General features: G+C 44.3%; 1 protein-coding gene across 2 annotated transcripts in view; it reads right to left on the bottom strand.

Annotated features, from left to right (window-relative positions):
• The window catches only part of dscamb (DS cell adhesion molecule b), a 128043-nt gene that overhangs the window by 27814 nt on the left and 76779 nt on the right, over nucleotides 1-23450 (bottom strand). Inside the window, exons 4-11 of one of the 2 annotated variants that reach the window (XM_036961247.2) lie at nucleotides 16615-16761; nucleotides 16141-16419; nucleotides 15645-15920; nucleotides 13045-13341; nucleotides 11604-11876; nucleotides 6935-7213; nucleotides 6556-6675; nucleotides 4122-4301 (exon numbers count right to left, since the gene is read on the bottom strand). In XM_036961247.2, coding sequence (XP_036817142.2) covers nucleotides 4122-4301; nucleotides 6556-6675; nucleotides 6935-7213; nucleotides 11604-11876; nucleotides 13045-13341; nucleotides 15645-15920; nucleotides 16141-16419; nucleotides 16615-16761 — 1851 coding nt within the window. The remainder of the gene's footprint in view (nucleotides 1-4121; nucleotides 4302-6555; nucleotides 6676-6934; nucleotides 7214-11603; nucleotides 11877-13044; nucleotides 13342-15644; nucleotides 15921-16140; nucleotides 16420-16614; nucleotides 16762-23450) is intronic. The other variant, XM_090218682.1, reaches the window with a different exon arrangement.

Genomic DNA, 23450 nt, shown 5'->3' with positions numbered 1-23450 from the left:
TAATTGAAGTATTGACGGGTTTAAATGAAGCAGGAACTCACTGAAGTGCTTCAACGGCCTGGGACACACACACACACACACGCATGTGCACATGTACACATGCACACAGAATAGTTAGGGCAGACAGGCAGCAGAATAGTTAGGGCAGACAGGCAGCAGAATAGTTAGGGCAGACAGGCACACAGAATAGTTAGGGCAGACAGGCAGCAGAATAGTTAGGACAGACAGGCAGCAGAATAGTTAGGGCAGACAGGCAGCAGAATAGTTAGGACAGACAGGCAGCAGAATAGTTAGGGCAGACAGGCAGCAGAATAGTTAGGGCAGACAGGCAGCAGAATAGTTAGGACAGACAGGCAGCAGAATAGTTAGGGCAGACGGGCAGCAGAATAGTTAGGACAGACAGGCAGCAGAATAGTTAGGACAGACAGGCAGCAGAATAGTTAGGACAGACAGGCAGCAGAATAGTTAGGACAGACAGGCAGCAGAATAGTTAGGACAGACAGGCAGCAGAATAGTTAGGGCAGACAGGCAGCAGAATAGTTAGGGCAGACAGGCAGCAGAATAGTTAGGACAGACAGGCAGCAGTGCATACTGAGACACTAATGGTGTTCTTTTTCAATCCACTCAAGCGAATAAGTACACTTTTACAGAAAGCATCTTGAGTCTACGAGTGCACAGTTCAGGGTTTATAAGGCATGAAATGTGATATTTTGATGAGTGACAAGAGTACAGCTGTACCATCATGTAATGACTGAGCTTCCAACCCCCCAGTAGCATGATGGATACCACTAACAAAAGCCCCAAAGACATCACAACTCTGGGCTTTCTGGATAATCAGAATGTTCTCATTTCTAAGATGTCAATCATCATTAAATTTAAATAGTCTTGAGAGATTTGAGTAAAACTAAACAGGAAATGAGAGTAGGCTATAGGAGAGAATGAGCAGGAATCTATAAAGTAGGGAATCTTTACACCTCACTACACAGCTCACAGTGGGTCCCCTTTACAATTAGTATTACTGTAACACCCCTTACTGTAACAGCCCTAAATCTCCCTCCGTCTTCCTGATTAAGCTTTTGAAGGCTTATGGAATCTGGTGATAAGGAGCAGCTCTCAACCTAACTCCTCCATCCTGCATAGACCTATTACAATGTAGTCAGCTCACACATACACACACTGACAGTAGGCTATGAAACGCTATGAGACTGATACATTAAAATAAAATCTCTTGCTCTCCCCTCCTCCCCCTGTACATTCCCAATGATATCGTGTGTCCTGGGGCGTGCTGGTCTCAGTGTCAGGGTGGAAGCTGATCTGGGGCTGAGGCTGGGGCGACGGCGCTGTGTGAGGATAATACGCTTCAACCCTCATTTTATCATCTCCTCTCCTCGCCGGGCATGCTGGGAAAGTAGGCCACCATGCCATGCAATGCCTCACTGGGCTATACCCCCCAAACACACACACACACACACAATGAAATGCATACAACCTATAATACACCCACACACAGAGATTTACACTACACACACACACACTCCTCAGACCGGCCCAGTGTTCTTCTTACAGGCCATACAGTACAGGGATGACAAGTTGAGTGGAACCACTCTAATGCCCTGTTCTCCTGCACAATTACTCTCTCACATGTCAGGAGACAAATACCTCCTGGGAAAAGAAGGCAGAGAGGAGAGGAAGAGGCTTTCTTGTGACTGGAAGCGTCTTGCTGTTGTTGGGCCTGGCTACGGTGTACAGCCAACTGTTTGTCAGTGATAATTAGGCATTAACCAACTGCATAGCTACTGTTTATGGCATGCTGACCAATGACCTGGGTGGTAATGTAAAAAAAAAAAGAATGGTGCCAAGGCCCAGCCAGTTGCTGATTGGGTGTGTAAATGTGTTGTCTCACAGGTCCAGCCACTGCATGGCAACCACGGCCTCCAGTGAGCTAATGTACTGATGGAAACACAGAGTGCTACATAAGCACTTCCATGTTAGCCTCATTAACTATGACAAGCTCATACTGTACAGTACACTGGGTGGGGTAGGCCAGAGCATCGTAGCCATGCTGGCTAGCATACAGACAATGTCTGTTGCATCCTCTCAGTGTCTTAGCCACACCATGATCAGAGACTGTTTGTTTAAATAGATGATTCATGCTTGTTTGTACAAATCAGTGTAAGTATATAAAACGCAACGGTATGGAATGGAACCTAAACGTCTGTGCATGTCTGCGTGTATTGATGATGGGATGTGTATTTATGGTTACTGATGTGTGTGAGAGTGTGTCTTTATTTACATTATGTGAATCTGAATGGATGCATGATAGAGAAAGTGTGTGCGCACGTGTGTGTGTAAATGAGGGCTTGTGTGTACTGTAGGAGCGCACGTGTGTGTTACCATCTTTGCGTGGGTTTGTGCGTGTCTGTTTGCATATTTGTGCAGCAGTCAATGCCAGGAGGGAGCTGCCTTTGGCTCTGACAGAGAGAGCAGCTTAGCGGGGGGTCTACTGCAACAGCTTGATAAGAACAGCAACAGAAAATAAGCTCTACTCACATCTGAGCACCATCAAATGAGGATACTTCCCCCATGCAGCGAAGCCAGACTAGCAGTGCCAGGAGACTGGTGACCAGGGTCATTAACTTCTTAGGGCTAGGCCCCTTTTTTCTCCACTTCCTGCCTGAATGAGTGGTTAAGAGTGTTGGACTAGTAACTTCCTGCCTAGTGGTTAGAGTGTTGGACTAGTAACCGGAAGGTTGCAAGTTCAAACCCCCGAGCTGACAAGGTACAAATCTGCCGTTCTGCCCCTAACCCACTGTTCCTAGGCTGTCATTGAAAATAAAAATTTGTTCTTAACTGACTTGCCTAGTTAAAAAATAAAATGTAAATCGGACAGTGCAGTTAGATTAAAAATAATTTAAGCTTTCAGCCGATATGAGACACTTATATGTACCTAAATGTTTAAAATCCATAATATTACTGATTATTTATTTGAATTGTGTGTCCTCCAGTTTCACCGGAATTTGTCCCGCTGGCGCAACACCGATCCTTATTAACATACTCCACATGCTGCAACCACACCAGTCAACATAGCAGAGAGAGACAAACTGTCTGGACTCCAATACAAAACAAAACCATGCCCTGTCCTTGTTTCAGTATGATTCATTACTCAGACTGTATCTGTTTTAACTGTGTGATGATTCAATGTACAGTTACTACAGTAGCCTAAGGGCCACCTGAGTAACCCTAAGGTCAATTGTTCAATGTCTAAACCTTTGAAATGACACAGCATCTAATGAGTGACCTTATGTCACTGAACTGTGTCCCAGTTCCTCTCCAAGTCCCACTGACATTAATGATGCTTAGCCTGGCCATGGCCCAGGCCTTGGCTCTGTCTCGGGTTGGTTTTGTAACCAGAAAGTGATTAGTGATGCTACAGTTACATTAGACTGCTGCTGGTACTGATTAAAATAGACCTGGCAAGGCAGGCCCTCTCCCCCTTGCCGGTTAAACATGATGTCTACAAGGCTATAGGAAAACACTGTAATACAAATCAATATGCAGCCAGGGACAGGGCTGATACCAGAAGATAACATATAGGGTGGTCACATTTCTGTGACTTCAGAGAAATACAGATTGAGAGATGGCGTACTGGTGACCTTATGAAGGTGCTATATGTCATTTTAAATGTGATGTAGGTGATGTAAGACAAGTAGGGCAACAGAATCATTATCAGAGAAAGATAGAGAGAGAGAGAATCAGAGAGGGGGAAAGAGTGAGATAGAGAAAGCAGGCCAGAGAACAAGAGAGCACAGTGGTGTAGTGGTGTAGTGCTCTGTCCCTCTCTTTTGCAATTGGCAGACTCCGCTTGAATGAAGAGTTCAGGGTGTAATGGACGGGACATAAGTTCTTAGCTGCTCACGCACACACACACACACCAAGGGCAAAAGGAACAGTGACTAAACTGTGGGATCAAGATTTTACCCGTATATTCCCCTCATTTGCTCTGACCCAAACTCACAGATGCGATACACACTTGTCATTTGATGCTTCACCCAACAATACCAAACAGAGTTAGGCTAATAAGGAAGTCAGAAAGGAACATTACATTGTTTTTGGAGTCTTACTTTTGATGGTGAGGTACATGGATTTGCTGACGTCAGCTCCCACGTCGTTGCTGACCTTACACAGGTAGTAGCCGCTGTCCTCCTCCAGCACGTGTTTGATGAGCAGAGAGCCGTTGACCAGCAGCTGGATACGGGAGCCAGAGTTCAGGGCGATAGGCTGGAACTGGGGAACCCCGTTACCTAGGGAAGAGACAGGAGGGACAGGGCCACGAGTCATGGAGGATATAACCTGAGATCCACATTTTAAATGCATTTAGCACCTTTAAAAACTGTGTACATATTTGTAAAGGACGTGTAAGTCTACAACATACTCTAATCCTTAAACTGAAACATTGTATTTGGCATAAGCAATGTAAGGTTAACAGCACATGGGGATGGTGTGCTACAATTTCCCCTTACTAATTTAAATCCAAAGCTACTACTGTTTTTGTTTTTAATGCTCATGTTTTGGGTCAAGACTACTGACAGATGCGCATCCTTATTTGACTTGTACAGTGTGTGTAACGCTTTAGTGACAAAGCTTTGGGGATTTAAGGACAGTAAACATGTATCTTAACGCTGCCCCTAAACCTCAGCAGCTGCTGTAGAGGATGTAGCCACTAAAATGAGGTAATCGTTAAAGAGATAGTGCTCATGTTCAACACCAGAGCAGATTGCTGAGGAAGAAAACAACAAGACTGCAACTTGGCCTTGAAACAAGGAATCAGTCAATAAAATGCAGAGCAGTTTCCTTTACACAAAAAAAGTACTCTTCTTTTCCTTTGTTTTTCCTTGATTTTCTGTCTGTAAGCCAGGTTTGGGATCCTTCATGTGAACAACATTGAACATGTAAGCATGTACACTTACAAATCTACACATCAAAGATGGAACATTGTATTGTGCATATATTTTGGGGTAAATACAACCTAATCTCCAAAGCATTGGTTTTGTCTTGGTGAAACACAAAGATTAGTATTAGTATATACATGCTTTTTGTAGGTCAAATATTCTTCATTTGTTGGGCATATCTCCCTGGTGGTGAGGTATTCCTCAGCATACTAGCATACAGCCTTGTACTTTTCACATATTAGGGAACAAGGTATTTTCTATAATCATTTTCTATAATGTTTCTGTTGGAGGTAATGTTGGACAGTTTCATTCAAAAAGGTCAAACTTCAGTACTGTAGGAAATGTTTAATAGTGAAAATGTTCAGGTCAACGAGCTGCCTGGAAATGGAAATCCACTCAGAGCTGTAAGTGGTCTACCTATGTTAGAGCAACACATCCAGGCTCGCTCATAGAGTATTAAACATATGTCTGAACTGGGCCAGATATTAGCATGCGATAAAGTTAGCGTGTAAAGATAAGGACATTTAGTGAACTGTGGGTTTTGGTCCTTAATTAAAAATCCAGTCAAGTGCCTATGGTTAGCGAGGGGTCAAGTGGCAGTACTATTCCCACTCTGCTGCCTTGTAGACGAGAAGAGAGAGAGAGAGAAAGAGAGAGAGAGAGAGAGAGAGAGAGAGAGAGAGAGAGAGAGAGAGAGAGAGAGAGAGAGAGAGAGAGAGAGCGAGAGAGAGAGAGAGAGAGATAGCAAGAGAGGAGGACGTGCTCTTGAATGATGGATTTTGCATATCCAGAGGGAGCTAGCAGTTATGCTAATACCAGCTGACCTTTCCTTCTTCACTGTTCTATCTCTCTGTGGCTCTGCTCTGCTAGCACCTGACTGGGAGAATAAAAAGCATTATCCAGAACCACAACATATAGCAACACACGCACTTACAAATTAGAGGTACATCTCAGATAAAGGCCCCAGCCGAGGCTTCACTCTGCCATCGCCGTGGCGACAGACCAAGGTTCTGCCAGACATTTTTAATCAGAGAGGAGGTCTAAGACATTGAGGAGCATCTCTCTCACATCAAACCCAATCTCCTCTCGGTCCCAGGGAGCCAAAGTCACAAACAAATCCCATCAAAGCCTGGCTGCTGTCTGTCTGGCCCTGTCTCCACGCCTTTGATGCCCCTCACACGGCCCCCACACCACCCAATTGGTTGGATTGGTTGTTGTCTCTCCATTGTGGGAAGCTTTCATCCCAGGTTATGGGCGAAGCAGCAAACACCTGGGTCCCCTCTTCAGCTATCCAGGTCAAGTGCTGTGGCACTTTGTTCACCTGCTCTCTCACACCTCACTGGTAGCTCCCCCACCTCACAACCGACAGTGGCTGTACACCTGCGACCTGTGACAGTGTGTGTGTACAACTGCAGTTGTTGAACCACATCATACACGGGCTGTGGACGAAACAGATGGAACCCATATGCCTTCAACTACTACTACCGTTAATCCCTCCAAAAGAGCTGCCGTTATATCCCCAAACAATGGCCAATAATACGTTTGTATAACCATTTAATTCATGCTACCGACAGTCTTCTGATGCTTGATTTACGTATCTGTTTACCTTTGGAGTGTTTCCATACGAGGGTGGGGCGTGGATAACCCTCAGCAGAGCAGTTGAGGGTCACAGTTTTGCCATAGATCCCATCCTGGTCTGTGGGCTGCACCACAAACTGGGGAGGAACTGGAGGAGCAGAGGGAACAACACACAGACTGACTTACTAGTACTTCTGAGACAGAAAGATAGTAGAGGAGAAAAAGAGAGCAGTGGAGAGAAATCACAGTATAAAGACAGATGAGAAGCAACGGAGAGAGGAGCAGAGAAAGAAACAGAAACAGAGAGAGAAAGAAAGACAGTACGAGTCAGGGAGCGAGAGGAGGGAACCTAAGAGAGATACATCTAGAGACAGAGACAGAGGAACAACGTGCTAGCCTCCTCTCACCCCTGACAATGAGCTGACTCTGGTGCTCAACGGCTGCAGCCTCGTTGCGTGCAATGCAGGTGTAGTTTCCGTTGTGGTCTGGGGACAGGTTGGAGATCCGCAGTGAGCTGGTGAACTCTATGTTGTCGATGGTAACCCCCAGACTGGCAGGGATTGGCCGCCCGTCCTTCTGCCAGGTGATGTCCAGGGGCTGGTCACCTGACATTACCACGCAGGGGATGAAGACGCGTTGACCAATGGAGAACCGCTGGAATGCAAAGGGCTGGATGTACGGTGGAACTGGAGGGGAAGAGGGGGAGAAGTGACCATAACCACATTAGGCTGAGAGACAATACAAAGCCAACTGCTTTTTTCCGGAAAATGTGAAGTCCAAGATGGACAAAGGGAGCGTTGTTGGGGCTGTATTTCTGGACCTAAGGAAGGCTTTTGATACTGTTAACCATGAGATTCTCATCACAAAATTGTCCAAGTTCAACTTTTCCCCTGATGCCTTGAGATGGATGAAATTATACATTGAAGGCAGAACTGTGTGTCAGAGTGAGCAATGAGCTGTCTCCCACTCTTAGCTATGATGTGGGCATGCCCCAAGGGTCAATACTGGGGACCCTCCTGTTCAGCATGTACATAAATGATCTGCCTTCTGTCTGTACTGGGTCTGAAGTTCAAATGTATGCAGATGATACAGTGATATATGTGCATGCAAAGAGAAAACAACAAGCTGCACAAGAACTCACTACTGTAATGGTCCAGGTTACAAAGTGGCTCAGTGACTCATGTTTGCATCTCAATGTAAAAAAAACTGTTTGCATGTTCTTCACAAAGAGGGCAACAGATGCTACTGAGCCAGATGTCTATGTGTCAGGGGAGAAGCTCCAGGTGGTATCTGATTTTAAATACCTTGGCATCATACTTGATTCCAACCTCTCTTTTAAAAAGCATGTGAAAATTTCAACCAAGCTAATTTCTGATTTATAAGAAATTGTTTGACTACAGAGGTAGCAAAACTGTACTTCAAATCTATGATACTCCCCCACTTAACATACTGCTTGACTAGTTGGGTTAAGACCTATTCAGTCAGTCTACAAACAGGCTCTCAAAGTGCTTGATAGGAAGCCCAATAGCCATCATCACTGTTACATTCTCAGAAAGCATGAGCTCCTGAGTTGGAAAAATCTTGTGCAATACACCAATGCATGTCTTGTATTCAAGATCCTAAATGGCCTGGCTCCCCCTCCACTTTACGGACATATTCAATCAATCCCTATCCCAGTCTGTTGTTCCCACATGCTTCAAGAGGGCCACCATTGTTCCTGTTCCCAAGAAAGCTAAGGTAACTGAGCTAAACGACTACCGCCCCATAGCACTCACTTCCGTCATCATGAAGTGCTTTGAGAGACTAGTCAAGGACCATATCACCTCCACCCTACCTGACACCCTAGACCCACTCCAATTTGCTTACCGCCCAAATAGGTCCACAGACGATGCAATCTCAACCACACTGCACACTGCCCTAACCCATCTGGACAAGAGGAATACCTATGTGAGAATGCTGTTCATCGACTACAGCTCGGCATTTAACACCATAGTGCCCTCCAAGCTCGTCATCAAGCTCGAGAACCTGGGTCTCGACCCCGCCCTGTGCAACTGGGTACTGGACTTCCTGACGGGCCGCCCCCAGGTGGTGAGGGTAGGCAACAACATCTCCACCCCGCTGATCCTCAACACTGGGGCCCCACAAGGGTGCGTTCTGAGCACTCTCCTGTACTCCCTGTTCACCCACGACTGCGTGGCCCGCACGCCTCCAACTCAATCATCAAGTTTGCGGATGACACAACAGTGGTAGGCTTGATTACCAACAACGACGAGACGGCCTACAGGGAGGAGGTGAGGGCCCTCGGAGTGTGGTGTCAGGAAAATAACCTCACACTCAACATCAACAAAACTAAGGAGATGTTTGTGGACTTCAGGAAACAGCAGAGGGAACACCCCCCTATCCACATCGATGGAACAGTAGTGGAGAGGGTAGTAAGTTTTAAGTTCCTCGGCGTACACATCACAGACAAACTGAATTGGTCCACCCACACAGACAGCATCGTGAAGAAGGCGCAGCAGCGCCTCTTCAACCTCAGGAGGCTGAAGAAATTCGGCTTGTCACCAAAAGCACTCACAAACTTCTACAGATGCACAATCGAGAGCATCCTGTCGGGCTGTATCACCGCCTGGTACGGCAACTGCTCCGCCCACAACCGTAAGGCTCTCCAGAGGGTAGTGAGGTCTGCACAACGCATCACCGGGGGCAAACTACCTGCCCTCCAGGACACCTACACCACCCGATGTCACAGGAAGGCCATAAAGATCATCAAGGACAACAACCACCCGAGCCACTGCCTGTTCACCCCGCTATCATCCAGAAGGCGAGGTCAGTATAGGTGCATCAAAGCTGGGACCGAGAGACTGAAAAACAGCTTCCATCTCAAGGCCATCAGACTGTTAAACAGCCACCACTAACATTGAGTGGCTGCTGCCAACACACTGACTCAACTCCAGCCACTTTAATAATGGGAATTGATGGGAAATGATGTAAAATATATCACTAGCCACTTTAAACAATGCTACCTAATATAATGTTTACATACCCTACATTATTCATCTCATATGTATATGTATATACTGTACTCTATATCATCTACTGGAATTGTTAGCTAGATTACTTGTTGGTTATTACTGCATTGTCGGAACTAGAAGCACAAGCATTTCGCTACACTCGCATTAACATCTGCTAACCATGTGTATGTGAAAATTTGATTTGATTTGATTTGATTTGACTCAGTATTTTTGTTAAACAGAAAACCCAAACATATGGCAGCAGATCCACAAGGTCTGCCATGAGAGGTGACTGTATAGTTCCCTTAAGGAAAAGCACCTTTAGTAAATCCGTTTTCTCTGTGAGAGCTTCCCATGTCTGGAATACACTGCCATCAGACACACATAACTACACCACATATCACACTTTCACAAAATGCTTGAAGACATGGCTAAAGGTCAATCAGATTTGTGAACTTGGTCCCTAGCTGTGTGTTGCCGCTTTCCATGTCTGTTGTCTGTAACTTGTGAGGTGTGGAAACACTTTGTTGCTTTTATGAATTTTGTCTTGCTGCTTTTTGTTCTATGTTGCTCTGTCTGTCTGCTACGTCTTGCTTGTCCTATGTTGCTCTGTCTGTATGCTACGTCTTGCTTGTCCTATGTTGCTCTGTCTGTATGCTATGTCTTGCTTGTCCTATGTTGCTATTGTCTATATTGTAATTGTTTTTAATAACCTGCCCAGGGACTGCGGTTGAAAATGAGCCAGCTGGCTGATTGATGTGCACTGTCCCTGTAAAAATAAAATAAACTCAAACTCAAACTCAAACTATACCGGTACAATCTCCTGTGTGTCATACTTCAATATTCTATCAATCCCTTTGGTCATTGGAAATCGTTGAATAGACGCTGAACTCAGAAGGACTGAGAGTGAATCATCACCTAATTCCACCTTAGTCATTCCTCCAGTCTAGCCGAACATTCTGTACTCTGAGTCGGAGCAAACAGTACCAAGAACAGGTGTACTATTCCATAAACACTTGAAGGGGTGATTCTGTATTTTGGTGACTCATGCCACATCAGTCTGTCTAGAAACAACCCTCAAGAAGGGAAAAAACAACATGTTATACAAATGAATGAAGAATCAGGCCCCATGCTAGACTAGATAACGACCTAGATGTGAGATCCTGCTCAGTAAGTCCACTGTGGCACCTTCTCAGGGGACTCTCCAGCCATCTTGCAAGTCAGCTGCATTTGAGAATCAATGAGTTAAAATAACACTGAAATAAGCAGCACTTGAGCACTGATTTAATTCACAACAAAGTAGGGATAATGGACTCCTGGGATCTCCCCAGCCGCTTTCAGAATTTGAAGCTTGAGCAGAGCAAATGAACTAAGATACTTGTAGCGGGGAAGTGTTGCTTTATATCATGTGGATCCCCTTTCCCCCGCCCCGCCCCAGCCTCATCTCCTGGAAATGTTTTAAGCAGTGGCTGCATCATTCATGACATGGATATGAGGCATGGGGAATCACTCGTTAACATTCCCATTACGTATTCTGGGTCTCTGGTAATCAAGCTCAATCACTACTGTATGTGCAGTCATACTAATGACTCTAGTTTAGTCTCACATACCAAAGAAGCGTAGTCATAGCAGTGGCGAATGTCAGGCATTTTTTCTGTAGCTTATGATGGCTCTGGCCAATGGGAGTATGACCTGCGAGGTCACTTCCTATCTCTGCCTACAGCATTGCCATGTTCCACTGTCCACACTCTCATACCTCTTAGAATGCTTATGTAGCACATAGTGATGTGTGTAACCTACTCCTCAGCCTGAAGTGTCCCCACTTGCGCCAGTGAGAAGCTAGCTTTTCACGTGGTGCAGACTGGTAAGATGCTTCAGGAGGGTGGTCATGTGTGCTAGCAAGACAGAGGTACCAAGTTCGTGCCGGGTATGGGTTTAATCGAGAGGAAGTGGTATTCGCTAAGAAAGCAGTGTGACTTCCTTTACACTTTCCAAATTGTGGTATGCTAGTGTGGATATTATAAAAAATACCTTGTGTACTGTCAGGGAGGCAGGCTCTTCCTACCTTTGACATTGAGATGGACGCTCTGATTGGTCTCTTGATGAGGTTTGACCAATACCCTGCAGTTGTACTCTCCCTGGTCCAGCTCCTGCACGTTGGACAGCTTCAGAGTGCCGTTGTTCTCGAAGGCCCGCTGCCGGTGGTTAAAGGGGAGCAGGTGGGAGTTCTTATACCACTTGATGGAATAGTATGGGTAGCCAATGACGCGACAGTGGACGTACGCGTCCCGCCCTGCGATGGCTGTGATGTTTTTCATTGGACGGATGCTGGCAGCCCCTAAAAATACAGAGAGGGAGAGAGAGCTCTCTATAAACACATTTATGGGCGAGAGGATTGTGAAATGACAGTCAGCAACATCAAGCCGTATGTATTGACAGCACACCCAAATGTGTTTGTTTTTACCACAGGACCTCATGGTAGACTCTGAAGAGAGGGCTGTGAAATCAGGACCAAATTAGACAAGGACAAGGTAGGGTTGGCTGACAGCTGAAAGACAGAACATTTTAGTGGACAATATTCACTGTATGAGTTATCTGCATTACAAATCCAAGAGCCACTTGAAACTAACTGTCTCGTTGAATAAATAAACTATACATTCAACAACAAAAAAGTAAGTAAGAAACTAACCAAGGAAACAAAAGAGAGAGAACTATAATCCCTTTTACAGTCCTAAGATAAAAACACCACCAGCATAGAAACATGCAGTACAGCATTTACCAGTATACACCACACTGGGCTGAAAACCTGCCTGTCAGTAAGGCCTACAAATAAAATACATTGGTCAAATGTGTTCAAACATCTACACATGGAACAGCAGTGTAAATCAGCTGAAGGGAATCATCTCTGCAACATCTCTGCATCTGTGTAGAGGATCAGTTTACTATTAAAGACAGGAAGAGAGGTATTATAGCAAGCAGAACGTCCCTGTCCAACAAATGAGACACAATCAATAGAACAGACATGTTATGGACGGATCACACATACACAAACGCACACTGACAAAACATGATTGGTTGTGACCTGGCATTGTCTTTGACAGTATGAGGGACTGACATGCAAACAGGCCAACAACATATGGGCGACTAGAAATAGCAGTGTTAGAATAGAAAAAGCTATAGAGCTGGAGTATCACAATCATACAAAGAGGGGCAATGTGACAAGAGAAATTCACACAGGGATAAAAAAAAAAAAACATGTAGGAAATTAGGAGAAACTAAACAATGGAGTCCAAAGCTGAAACTGAAACTGAGGAATAAAAGGAAGAAAGAAAGAAAGAAAGAAAGAAAGTGAGCTCAAATAAAAAGGTTAGGAATATGTAGGCACTTAGCAAAGGAGGGAGAATAGAACAAAAACCTAAAAGAAACAGGCATTTAACTTGGAAACCAAACAAAAATGAGTAAGGTGTATGTTTTTGTTGTTTTGGAGGAGCTGATCTGACAAGCACCTCTTACGTTTATTCGAGCCTGGTGGTAGACCGCCCCGGCCGAGTTCCTGCAGGTGCAGCGGTACACCCCTCCGTCCACCTCCTTGGTGTGGGTGATGTTCAGCTGGCTGACCACGTGGCCCTCGTGGGTCTCGTAGTGGCCAGGGTGGTGGTGACTGTCCTTGATGACCGGGTCATCGTCCAGGTTCCAGGTGCAGGAGGGAGGGGGAGTGCCTTTGACGTTACACACCAAGAAGACCGGCTCGTTGGGGTTGACCACCTTCTCACTGAAAGAGGACAGAATCTTCGGAGTGCCGTCTGAAAGGGGAGAGAGACGGGGAGACCATGGGTAATGGTTAATATGACTACAACAAGAGGCTTGGACAGAAAAACCTGACAAATCTCTGCATCATGTACTGTATGAACATTGTAAACGTATTCTATACTGACATTAGTCAGGTAAGGTATCGCTCACATAAAACAATTCAAATAATTCCTTACAAGTGTGAAAATAATGTGCCACACAAAACCAAGAACAATTCTTAATGATAGAAAACAGCTCTATTTTAGAGTGGCCTGCTGTTGCTCTCTGATAACCCTAGCATGTTCTACATCATTATAGATCATGAATATCCTCCTTATACAGTTCCGTGGCCATGCGAGACACTTGCCCAAGCAACCAGGCTCAGTTTAAAGCTGACTGGGGTAGTAACCCTAATAACAGTTGCTGTTCTGCAGGAGCACAACACTGGCCCTGTATCGATCCAGGGCCCAAATCCCTTTCTGCTAAGTCACTGCTGCTGCAACTACACATACAGTACCAGTCAAAAGCTTGGACACACCTACTCATTCAATGGTTTTTCTTTATTTTGTTTGATGTTGTGTGTATGTTTTGTTTCCATGGACTGTACCAGTCAAACATTTAGCCACACCTACTCTTTCCAGGTTTTATCTTTAGTTTGATTATTTTCTACATTGTAGAAAAATAGTGAAGACATCAAAACTATGAAATAACACATATGGAATCACGTAGTAACCAAAAAAGTGTTAAACAAATCCAAATGTATTTTATATTTTATATTCTTCAAAGTAGCCACCCTTTGCCTTGATGACAACTTTGCACACTCTTGGCATTCTCTCAACCAGCTTCACCTGGAATGCTTTTCCAACAGTCTTGAAGGAGTTCCCACATATGCTGAGCACTTGTTGGCTGCTTTTCCTTCAGTCTGCAGTCCAACTCATCCCAAACCATCTCAATTTGGTTGAGGTTGGGTGATTGTGGAGGCCAGGTCATCTGACGCAGCACTCCACCACTCTCCTTCTTGGTCAAATAGCCCTTACACAGCCTGGAGATGTGTTGGGTCATTGTCCTGTTGAAAAACAAATGATAGTCCCACTAAGCTCAAACCAGATCAGGATGGCGTATCGCTGCAGAATTCTGTGGTAGCCATGCTGGTTAAGTGTGCCTTGAATTCTAAATAAATCACAGACAGTGTCACCAGCAAAGCACCCCCACACCATCACACCTCCTCCTCCATGCTTCACGGTGGGAACCACACATGTGGAGATCATCCGTTCACCTACTTTGTGTCTCACAAAGACACGGCCATTGGAACCAAGAATCTCAAATTTGGACTCATCAGACCAAAGGACAGATTTCCACCGGTCTAATGTCTATTGCTTGTGTTTCTTGACCCAAGCAAGTCTCTTCTTCTTATTGGTGTCCTTTAGTAGTGGTCTCTTTGTAGCAATTCTACCATGAAGGCCTGATTCACATAGTCTCTTCTGAACAGTTTATGTTGAGATGTTGAACTCTGTGAAGCTTTTATTTGGGCTGCAATTTCTGAGGCTGGTAACTCTAGTGAACGTATCCTCTGCAGCAGAGGTAACTCTGGTTCTTCCTTCCTGTGGCTGTCCTCATGAGAGCCAGTTTCATCCAATTTTCCGGATTGACTGACCTTCATGTCTTAAAGTAATAGAGTGTAATTTCTCTTTGCTTATTTGAACTGTTCTTGCCATAATATGGACTTGGACTTTTACCAAATAGGGCTATCTTCTGTATACCATCCCTACCTTGTCACAACACAACTGATTGGCTCAAACGAATTAAGAAGGAAATTCCACAAATGAAAAAGGCACACCTGTTATTTGAAATGCATTCCAGGTGACTACCTCATGAAGCTAGTTGAGAGAATGCCAAGAGTGTGCAAAGCTGTCATCAAGGCAAAGGGTGGCTACTTTGAAGAATCTCAAATATAACATATATTTTGATTTGTTTAACACTTTTCTTGGTTACTACATGATTCCATAAGTGTTATTTCATAGTTTTGATGCCTTCACTATTATTCTACAATGTAGAAAATAGTCAAACTAAAGACAAAACCTGGAAAGAGTAGGTGTGACTAAATGTTTGACTGGTACAGTACATGGACACAAAACATACACACAACATAAAACCGTAACCACCCATGCTATAGTCAACTTCCAAGCAGTACAGTACACATGAAAAAAAAAACACATGGCTGTATATTTTAACTACTGTCTTATTATAAGAACACCAATATATCAAATAACTTCCATAGTAGCATTGATCTTTATAAGAAACCTGTACTGTATCTCACCCTCCAAAATGACCTGAACAAAATCCTGAGCAGACATTTTGTTCTTCCTGGCGAAACATTGGTAGGCCCCGCCATCGCTCTTGGCCATGCCCTCCATGATCAGGTTCTCCCTGCTGATGCCTGTGATCCGCACGTTGTTGCCAGGGTAGATGATCTCTCCGTTACGATACCACGACAGCTCATACTCATCAGAGCCACTGACACTGCAATGCAAGGACACCTTACTACCCACGCTGCCCTTCACCTTTCGTGGGCTGACCACCGCCTTCAGGGGCTCTGGACACCAGAGAAAACACAGAACACACATCAAAAACCACAAACCAAACTGGTGGCCTATGATATTCTTATACCGTGACACAACTATTTTGTTGTGAGAACATTATCAAAGAAATAGATCAACAAAGTGACAGGGCTAGAGCAGCTAATGCAGAGACATCGTGGCACCCAGGCTGGGATAGCTCCTGATGTGTGAGTGTGATGTGGTGTTTGGACTCACGCTTGACCATAAGCCGGCCCACCACCTCAGCGTTGCCATAGCTGTTCCACACTTCACACACGTAGGTGCCAGAGTCGGTGGGCTGGGCGCTCTCTATCAGCAGGCCCGTGACACTCTGGCGGAAACGTGTGTCGGGCTCCAGGGGGCTGTTGTCCTTCAGCCAGCGGTACTTGGGCATGGGATGGCCTGACGCCTTACAGGGCAGCTCCACCCGATGGGACGCCATGACCTCCCGACGGTCAAAGCCATCCAGAATCCCCGGCTCTGAGTTGGTGGGATCTTATGAGAGATAAGAGAGAGAAGTTGTTATGATAAGAATAGAGAGTGTTACGATAGCATTCACTGTATTGTGGACTTTGCAGTGTATGAGGATGCAGAGTTTTCTGATGTATTACTGCAACATGGTGTACTGTACAGATATCTAGATGTTTCTGGGGTACCGTTATTTAGGTATTTAGGGCAGCACAGACTGACCTGACACAAAAAGCCGGGCGCTGTTGCTTTGCCTGGTCTCGCCCGTGTAGCGATGCCGTGTGGTGCAGCGGTAGTTATACAATCCATCCTCATTCTGGACGTCCAGAATATACAAGGCTCCTGTGGTTGTGATGAGAAATCTAGGTCCTGGAAGAGAAAAAGAGAGAGAAAGAAAGGAGGGATTATTCACATAAAAAATTACAGGAGCCAATCAGCTCATAGGAAGCTACTGTAGTACGCCATCCAGCTGGAAAAGACACCCGGTCCCGCATAATCCATGGCATTCACAAACAGTACTGAATTATCTAGATAAGTTCTATTATACATATCCTTAAACATATCATACCAATACCTTTTACCTGAGATAACCTTTACATTTGGCCTCTGCCCTCCCTAGCTCCAGCAATCTATCTGGTCTAAACCTCTGCTACAGCAACCAAATCCTCTTTGGGTGTCACTAGCAGTTCAGTCTGTGCAATAATATTATGTTAATTCTGGGGATCAAACCCGACTGAGTGGGGTTGTCAACATCCATAAGGAATGATACCTTCCTCTCGCAATCATATGCATGCGTTATCCCCAGGAGAGCAGATTGATGTCAAAACTGATCGAAAAAGCAATTTACAGGAGATTGTCTTCACTGTGCTGTGGCGAGCATGCTAAGACAGAGACAGCTTAGTGAGCATTTAGGCCCCAAGGAACACCAGCCAGGGGCAGCTTCAGTTAAAACCAGCTACAGTAGCAGGGCTGTGCCTTGTCTCTGACAACGAGGAAGGTGTCTTTAGATAAAGCCTGATCAAAATGGACTGTAAAACGTCATGCACCATTCTGGCCTGAAATCTACAGAGAATCAATGACAAGTATCAATTGGTAAAAAATACAAAAGGACCGGATAAAGAAATATTTTACCTGCATTTAATATTGGCATATTTAATAATTCATTCATTATCTATTGTTCATAGAAATAAATAAAAATAAAAATCCACTATTGAAAGGTAGTAAAAATAAGGAGAGGGAGGAAGAGTCTGCAGCTATTGTAAGAGTTGACCTAGTTAGGATAGACACCAGAGTCCATGGATTTGATATCCTGAAGGGGTTTCTAGCTCCTGATTTAAATGCAGTTGTGTGACGGGCAACCAGCAGTGCGATCTGTAGAGGGAGGGTGGTGTGTGTGTGTGTGTGTGTGTGTGTGTGTGTGTGTGTGTGTGTGTGTGTGTGTGTGTGTGTGTGTGTGTGTGTGTGTGTGTGTGTGTGTGTGTGTGTGTGTGTGTGTGTGTGTGTGTGCATGCGTGCCCTTATCATTACCAGGCATTTATTTAAAGGTTGAGGAGATCAGATATATCAAAATGATATCTCTTTCATATTGATATTCATAAATGATATGTATGATTTACTTCAATATTCAATATTGTCACAATACATTGTGCAATCAAAGGGAAAATATAAAATGGTGTGATTTGTATCAGAGTATTTGATATCACCAACATAGGCCAATGGCAATTATGTAAAAAAAAAAAAAGAAGCTTTTTTAAAGGTTCTCCATTTTGATTCTGTCTTTGGTACCCTGCAATCTCACAGTGGAATCCATCTTGTGCGAGACAAAATGGTATTTCTCTCTAGCCGCTGAGCAGCCTGTGTTCTGCAGCAATTTTCTCCCCAAGCACCTCCATGCTCCTCCAGTGTCTTTTAAGCTGTCAGACCTCTGTTATTGTGTTATGACAGACTGAAGAGCAGGAAGAGGGGATGCTAGAGAGAAGACAGGGGCTCAGCAGTCTGCAGCAGAAAATCAAAATGAAAGAAAATCTATTGTCTTTCTCTCTCCTATCTCGCTCTCCTTTCTATTAGTCTTTCTCTCTCCTATCTCGCTCTCCTTTCTAGTAGTCTTTCTCTCTCCTATCTCGCTCTCCTTTCTAGTAGTCTTTCTCTCTCCTATCTCGCTCTCCTTTCTATTAGTCTTTCTCTCTCCTATCTCGCTCTCCTTTCTATTAGTCTTTCTCTCTCCTATCTCGCTCTCCTTTCTATTAGTCTTTCTCTCTCCTATCTCGCTCTCCTTTCTATTAGTCTTTCTCTCTCCTATCTCAGTACTCAATACTCTGTCCCTATCAATGTTAGCCTGTATCAGATCCTCCAGACATACAGTACTGTTATACACTGAGTATACACAGAGTATACCAAACATTAGGACCACCTTCCTAATATTGAGTTTTTGCCCTCAGAACAGTCTCAACTAGTTGGGGCATGGACTCTACAAGGTGTCAAAAGCTTTCCACAGGGATGCTGGCCCATGTTGACACCAATGCTTCCCACAGTTGTGTCAAGTTGGCTGGATGTCCTTTGAGTGGTGGACCATTCTTGATGCACACAGGAAACTGTTAATGCTGCGTAAAAAAACGCAGCGTTGCAGTTCTTGACACAAACCGGTGCTCCTGGCACCTACAACCATACCCCCTTCAAAGGCACTTAAATATTTTGTCTTGAATGGCATACATACACAATCCATGTCTCAATTGTCTCAAGGTTTGAAAATCCTTATTTAACTGGTCTCCTCTCCTTCATCTGCACTGATTGAAGTGGATTTGACATCAGTAAGGGGTCATAGCTTTCACCTGGATTCACCTGGTCAGTCTATGTCATGGAAAGAGCAGGCTTCCTTAATGTTTTATATACTCAGCATATTTGTATGTATAGATTAAGCTTCTGAACCTGAGGTGAAATAATTGAAACAGGCAGCCTGGTGTTTGTGATGAAGGCAGAGCATCAAAAGAGCCAGGAGTGCTGCCCTGCCCTGGTCTTCCCAGCCCAGCCCTGCCGTGCCCAACCCTGCCCTTCCCAGCCCTGTCCAGCCCAGCCCTGCCGTGCCCAACCCTACCCTTCCCAGCCCTGTCCAGCCCAGCCCTGCCCAACAATGCCCTTCCCAGCCCTGTCCAGCCCAGCCCTGCCATGCCCAACCCTGCCCTTCCCAGCCCTGTCCAGCCCAGCTCAGCCCAGCTCCACACATTCCCTTCCCAGCCCTGCTGATCTGAAGGAGCTAGCTCTCCCTTCGTTCTCTAGAAACACACTTAATCTAATCACCCTCACTTTTCCCGGGACTAAATCGAATTTCTCCCGACTCGCATACTAAGAATGCTAAATAAGACTTGCATACTAAGAATGCGAAATAAGACTCACATACTAAGCTGCTAAATAAGACTCGCATACTAAGAATGCTAAATAAGACTTGCATACTAAGCTGCTAAATAAGACTCACATACTAAGAATGCTAAATAAGACTTGCATACTAAGAATGCTAAATAAGACTTGCATACTAAGAATGCTAAATAAGACTTGCATACTAAGAATGCTAAATAAGACTTGCATACTAAGAATGCTAAATAAGACTTGCATACTAAGAATGCTAAATAAGACTTGCATACTAAGAATGCTAAATAAGACTCGCATACTAAGAATGCTAAATAAGACTTGCATACTTAGAATGCTAAATAAGACTTGCATACTAAGAATGCTAAATAAGACTTGCATACTAAGAATGCTAAATAAGACTTGCATACTAAGAATGCTAAATAAGACTTGCATACTAAGAATGCTAAATAAGACTTGCATACTAAGAATGCTAAATAAGACTCGCATACCAAGAATGCTAAATAAGACTTGCATACTTAGAATGCTAAATAAGACTTGCATACTAAGAATGCTAAATAAGACTTGCATACTAAGAATGCTAAATAAGACTTGCATACTAAGAATGCTAAATAAGACTTGCATACTAAGAATGCTAAATAAGACTCGCATACTAAGAATGCTAAATAAGACTTGCATACTTAGAATGCTAAATAAGACTTGCATACTTAGAATGCTAAATAAGACTTGCATACTTAGAATGCTAAATAAGACTTGCATACTTAGAATGCTAAATAAGACTTGCATACTTAGAATGCTAAATAAGACACGACTTGAGAATGTGCATCCTCTTTTTTAAGGGAAGGGGGTTCTGGCTCCTCTGGTGACTTAGACTGTGTTTCCCAGTTCCATAGAGAGATGACGGATAGGATTATTTTGGCCATGTGGCTTCCCAATGGGCACAGAAATCAATTCTACATCTATTCCACATTGGATCAATGTAATTTCATTTAAATGACATGGAAACAACGTTGATTCAACCAGTGTGTGCCCAGTGGGTTAGCTCTAATCTTTTTGGTAGAGTGAATCTACACACAGCTGTGTATTCAACTTCTCCAACAGCTAATGTGTGATAGGGAGACTAAAGCAATATGCTAAGACACAAATACAGATCTGTAGTCAAAGACATGGAAATAGCAGTACAAAACGCTACAATGCCCAAAAGCATTGTCGAAAACCTCAATGGGAAAAATGTATGGGAAATAGGTGTGGACATTGTAGTGACAGGGATCTTGGCTCCGCCTGCTCCTCCACACTATCTCCTTGTCCTCCTGGACAGGATGTTCTTTTCTGAGGGCATGTTCAGAGTTTAATTGGTGGCTGCTCCGAGGTCAGCGTGCCGGGGATCTGATCTCTAATCTGGTATAATTGAGGTCAGGTCACTGGGCTGCTGACCTCACCATGCAAGGACAGGGAGTCAGGGAGCTCCTCCTCAGCCAATAGCGCAGTAGGGTGGATGCATGGACACCCGGCTGGCTGACAACATGGCTCCATCATGGCTGTCATAGTGTACATTGGCTACATTCACCAACAGCCCAGTCCTCACACCCTGGATAATATAAAACATACTCTGCCCTCTCTCTGGACCTTCCTCTCCTTCATCCATCACTCAGTCCCTCATCCCATTTTAACATCCTTCCCACTTCTTTCTGTCCTCTCTCTGTCCTGTCTGTCCTCTTTCTGTCCTCTCTCCCTATTCAGCTACATGTACATACTGTACATGTACATGTGTCCTGACTCCTATTATTTGAGGTTAGAGGGGTTTGCAAGCCATACTGTATATATAATAATCCTATCTCTTCCAGTACACAGAGCCCAGCCCGCTAGACAGCTGGCCCAGCCACACCACACCGACCCACGTGTAGGGTAGGGACTCAGCGCACTGTGGAGCGTTAATAATGAATGTGTGTGGAAGGGTGACGAAGCGTGTCACCATCTCCCCTCTTCTCCTTTGTGCTACATCAAAACACCACTTAAGGACACATAGTAACTCCTTTGATCCGTCACTCAACCCTAATCCTCTCAAAGATCAAAGATCTGTAAAATCAAGAAGTGATTTTAGAGGAATTATTTGATGGCTTGTTGTGATTGGCCTGTAAAGAAAGCGTCCTCCATTTTGCAATGAGTGACTGGTGTTATTTACCTCTCCTCAGTAAATTAAAGATGCCTTTTTATTCATCATAAATCATTCAGGTGGGTTGAATCAATCCATGCAAAAAATGCCCAGCTGTCATGAGATGAACTATACATATTTAAACACAAATCTTACATGTGAAATATGTCATTTGAATAAATCATGCAGAGTTGTTTTCTACTCTCTTAATTTTGATCAAAGTTCTGGTTTGAACCTGTGATTCAGGACTATATTTGAAGGATAGGACTTTATCTGAAATAGCATATAGAATGAATGTACAGTATTTTACAGAAGAAAACCTCTTAAAATAGCAAACAAAAGCATATGCTATACAGTAGGTCTGATATGCTAGTACCAATTATGGCTAGATTATATAACGATAAAAAAACATTTCAGTGAGCACTATTGGCACATATCCCAGTGGACTCTTGAAGAGGTTGACCTCCCAGCCTTGCTCACTACACGATGAGAGACAGGCGGCAATTAAAATGCTAGTTTGGATTGTGAAGGAGCGTATAAAAAAATGATGGTAGCCACTAACACATATGAACAGTGTAGTAGAGTATAGAATGACCTGTACAGTACCTAAACACAACCATCAATGGTTGTCCTGAATTAGCTTGAATTAGCTTTACACATCGATAACTGACTGAACTGAACAAAAGTTCAAATGCAGCTTGTTAGTATTTCAAACTCCTTCTTCAAGTTGTGATATCAATGAGCCTTCAACCCTTATTAGTAATACAAGGCCTATACAGGAGATTATTGGACTGTACTAGCTTCTTCAAAAACATCAACAGAGCTCCAGCCTGCAAAACCTCAGGGACCTGAGTTGTTCAGTACTGTGGATCCTATAAACACACAGCCTTAGGGCTCAGACAGACCAATAGCGTTTGCTGGCTGAGAGTACTTAGCACCTCAATGTAATTTGTGAACCAAGTGTGTACTGATTTTACATGTAGAATCGCATGGAAAAATGTAGGCAGTTTGACGTTCTACAGTGGGTGGTCCCTAAAACACAATGTGCTGAAAGATCGGCAGACGAATGGTAGATGCACATTCAGTGATATGTGTGTGTGAGCCTTTAGTTTGAGCCTGGCTGGGCACAGAGACAGCAGGCAGGCAGGGAGATACTGTATTGTACTTGCATGAATAATTAATCCACCTTCCCTCCATGTGCTCTCTGCATACCTGGTGCCATTGTGGAGGTGTTCTCCCTACGTGCCATTCCGCGACCACGCACCAACCACCCAACCGCTCTCATCTCCACACGATACTGCATAATGAGGGAGTGCTATTCTTTCTCTCTGACTCCTGGCCTGATGAAAGGTACTCAGAGTTCTCTTTTATTTCTTTCTTCCCTCTGCTCTGACAACAACAGAGGCTCCGTGCTGCTTCCACGCAACCAGAAGCCAAGGTCAGTACAGTGCAGAGAGAGAGAGACAGGCTAGCCACCCTTAGATGTACTCTACTACAGCTGGCTCCTTGTATCAGCACCTCTAGCCAACAGTGAGAAAACTGTTGG

This window comes from Oncorhynchus mykiss, chromosome 24, assembly GCF_057628025.1.
Source record: "Oncorhynchus mykiss isolate SJ-2025 chromosome 24, ASM5762802v1, whole genome shotgun sequence".
Taxonomy (NCBI): domain Eukaryota; kingdom Metazoa; phylum Chordata; class Actinopteri; order Salmoniformes; family Salmonidae; genus Oncorhynchus; species Oncorhynchus mykiss.
The sequence above is the reverse complement of the archived record's forward strand: the minus strand, read 5'-3'. Positions and strand labels throughout refer to the sequence as shown.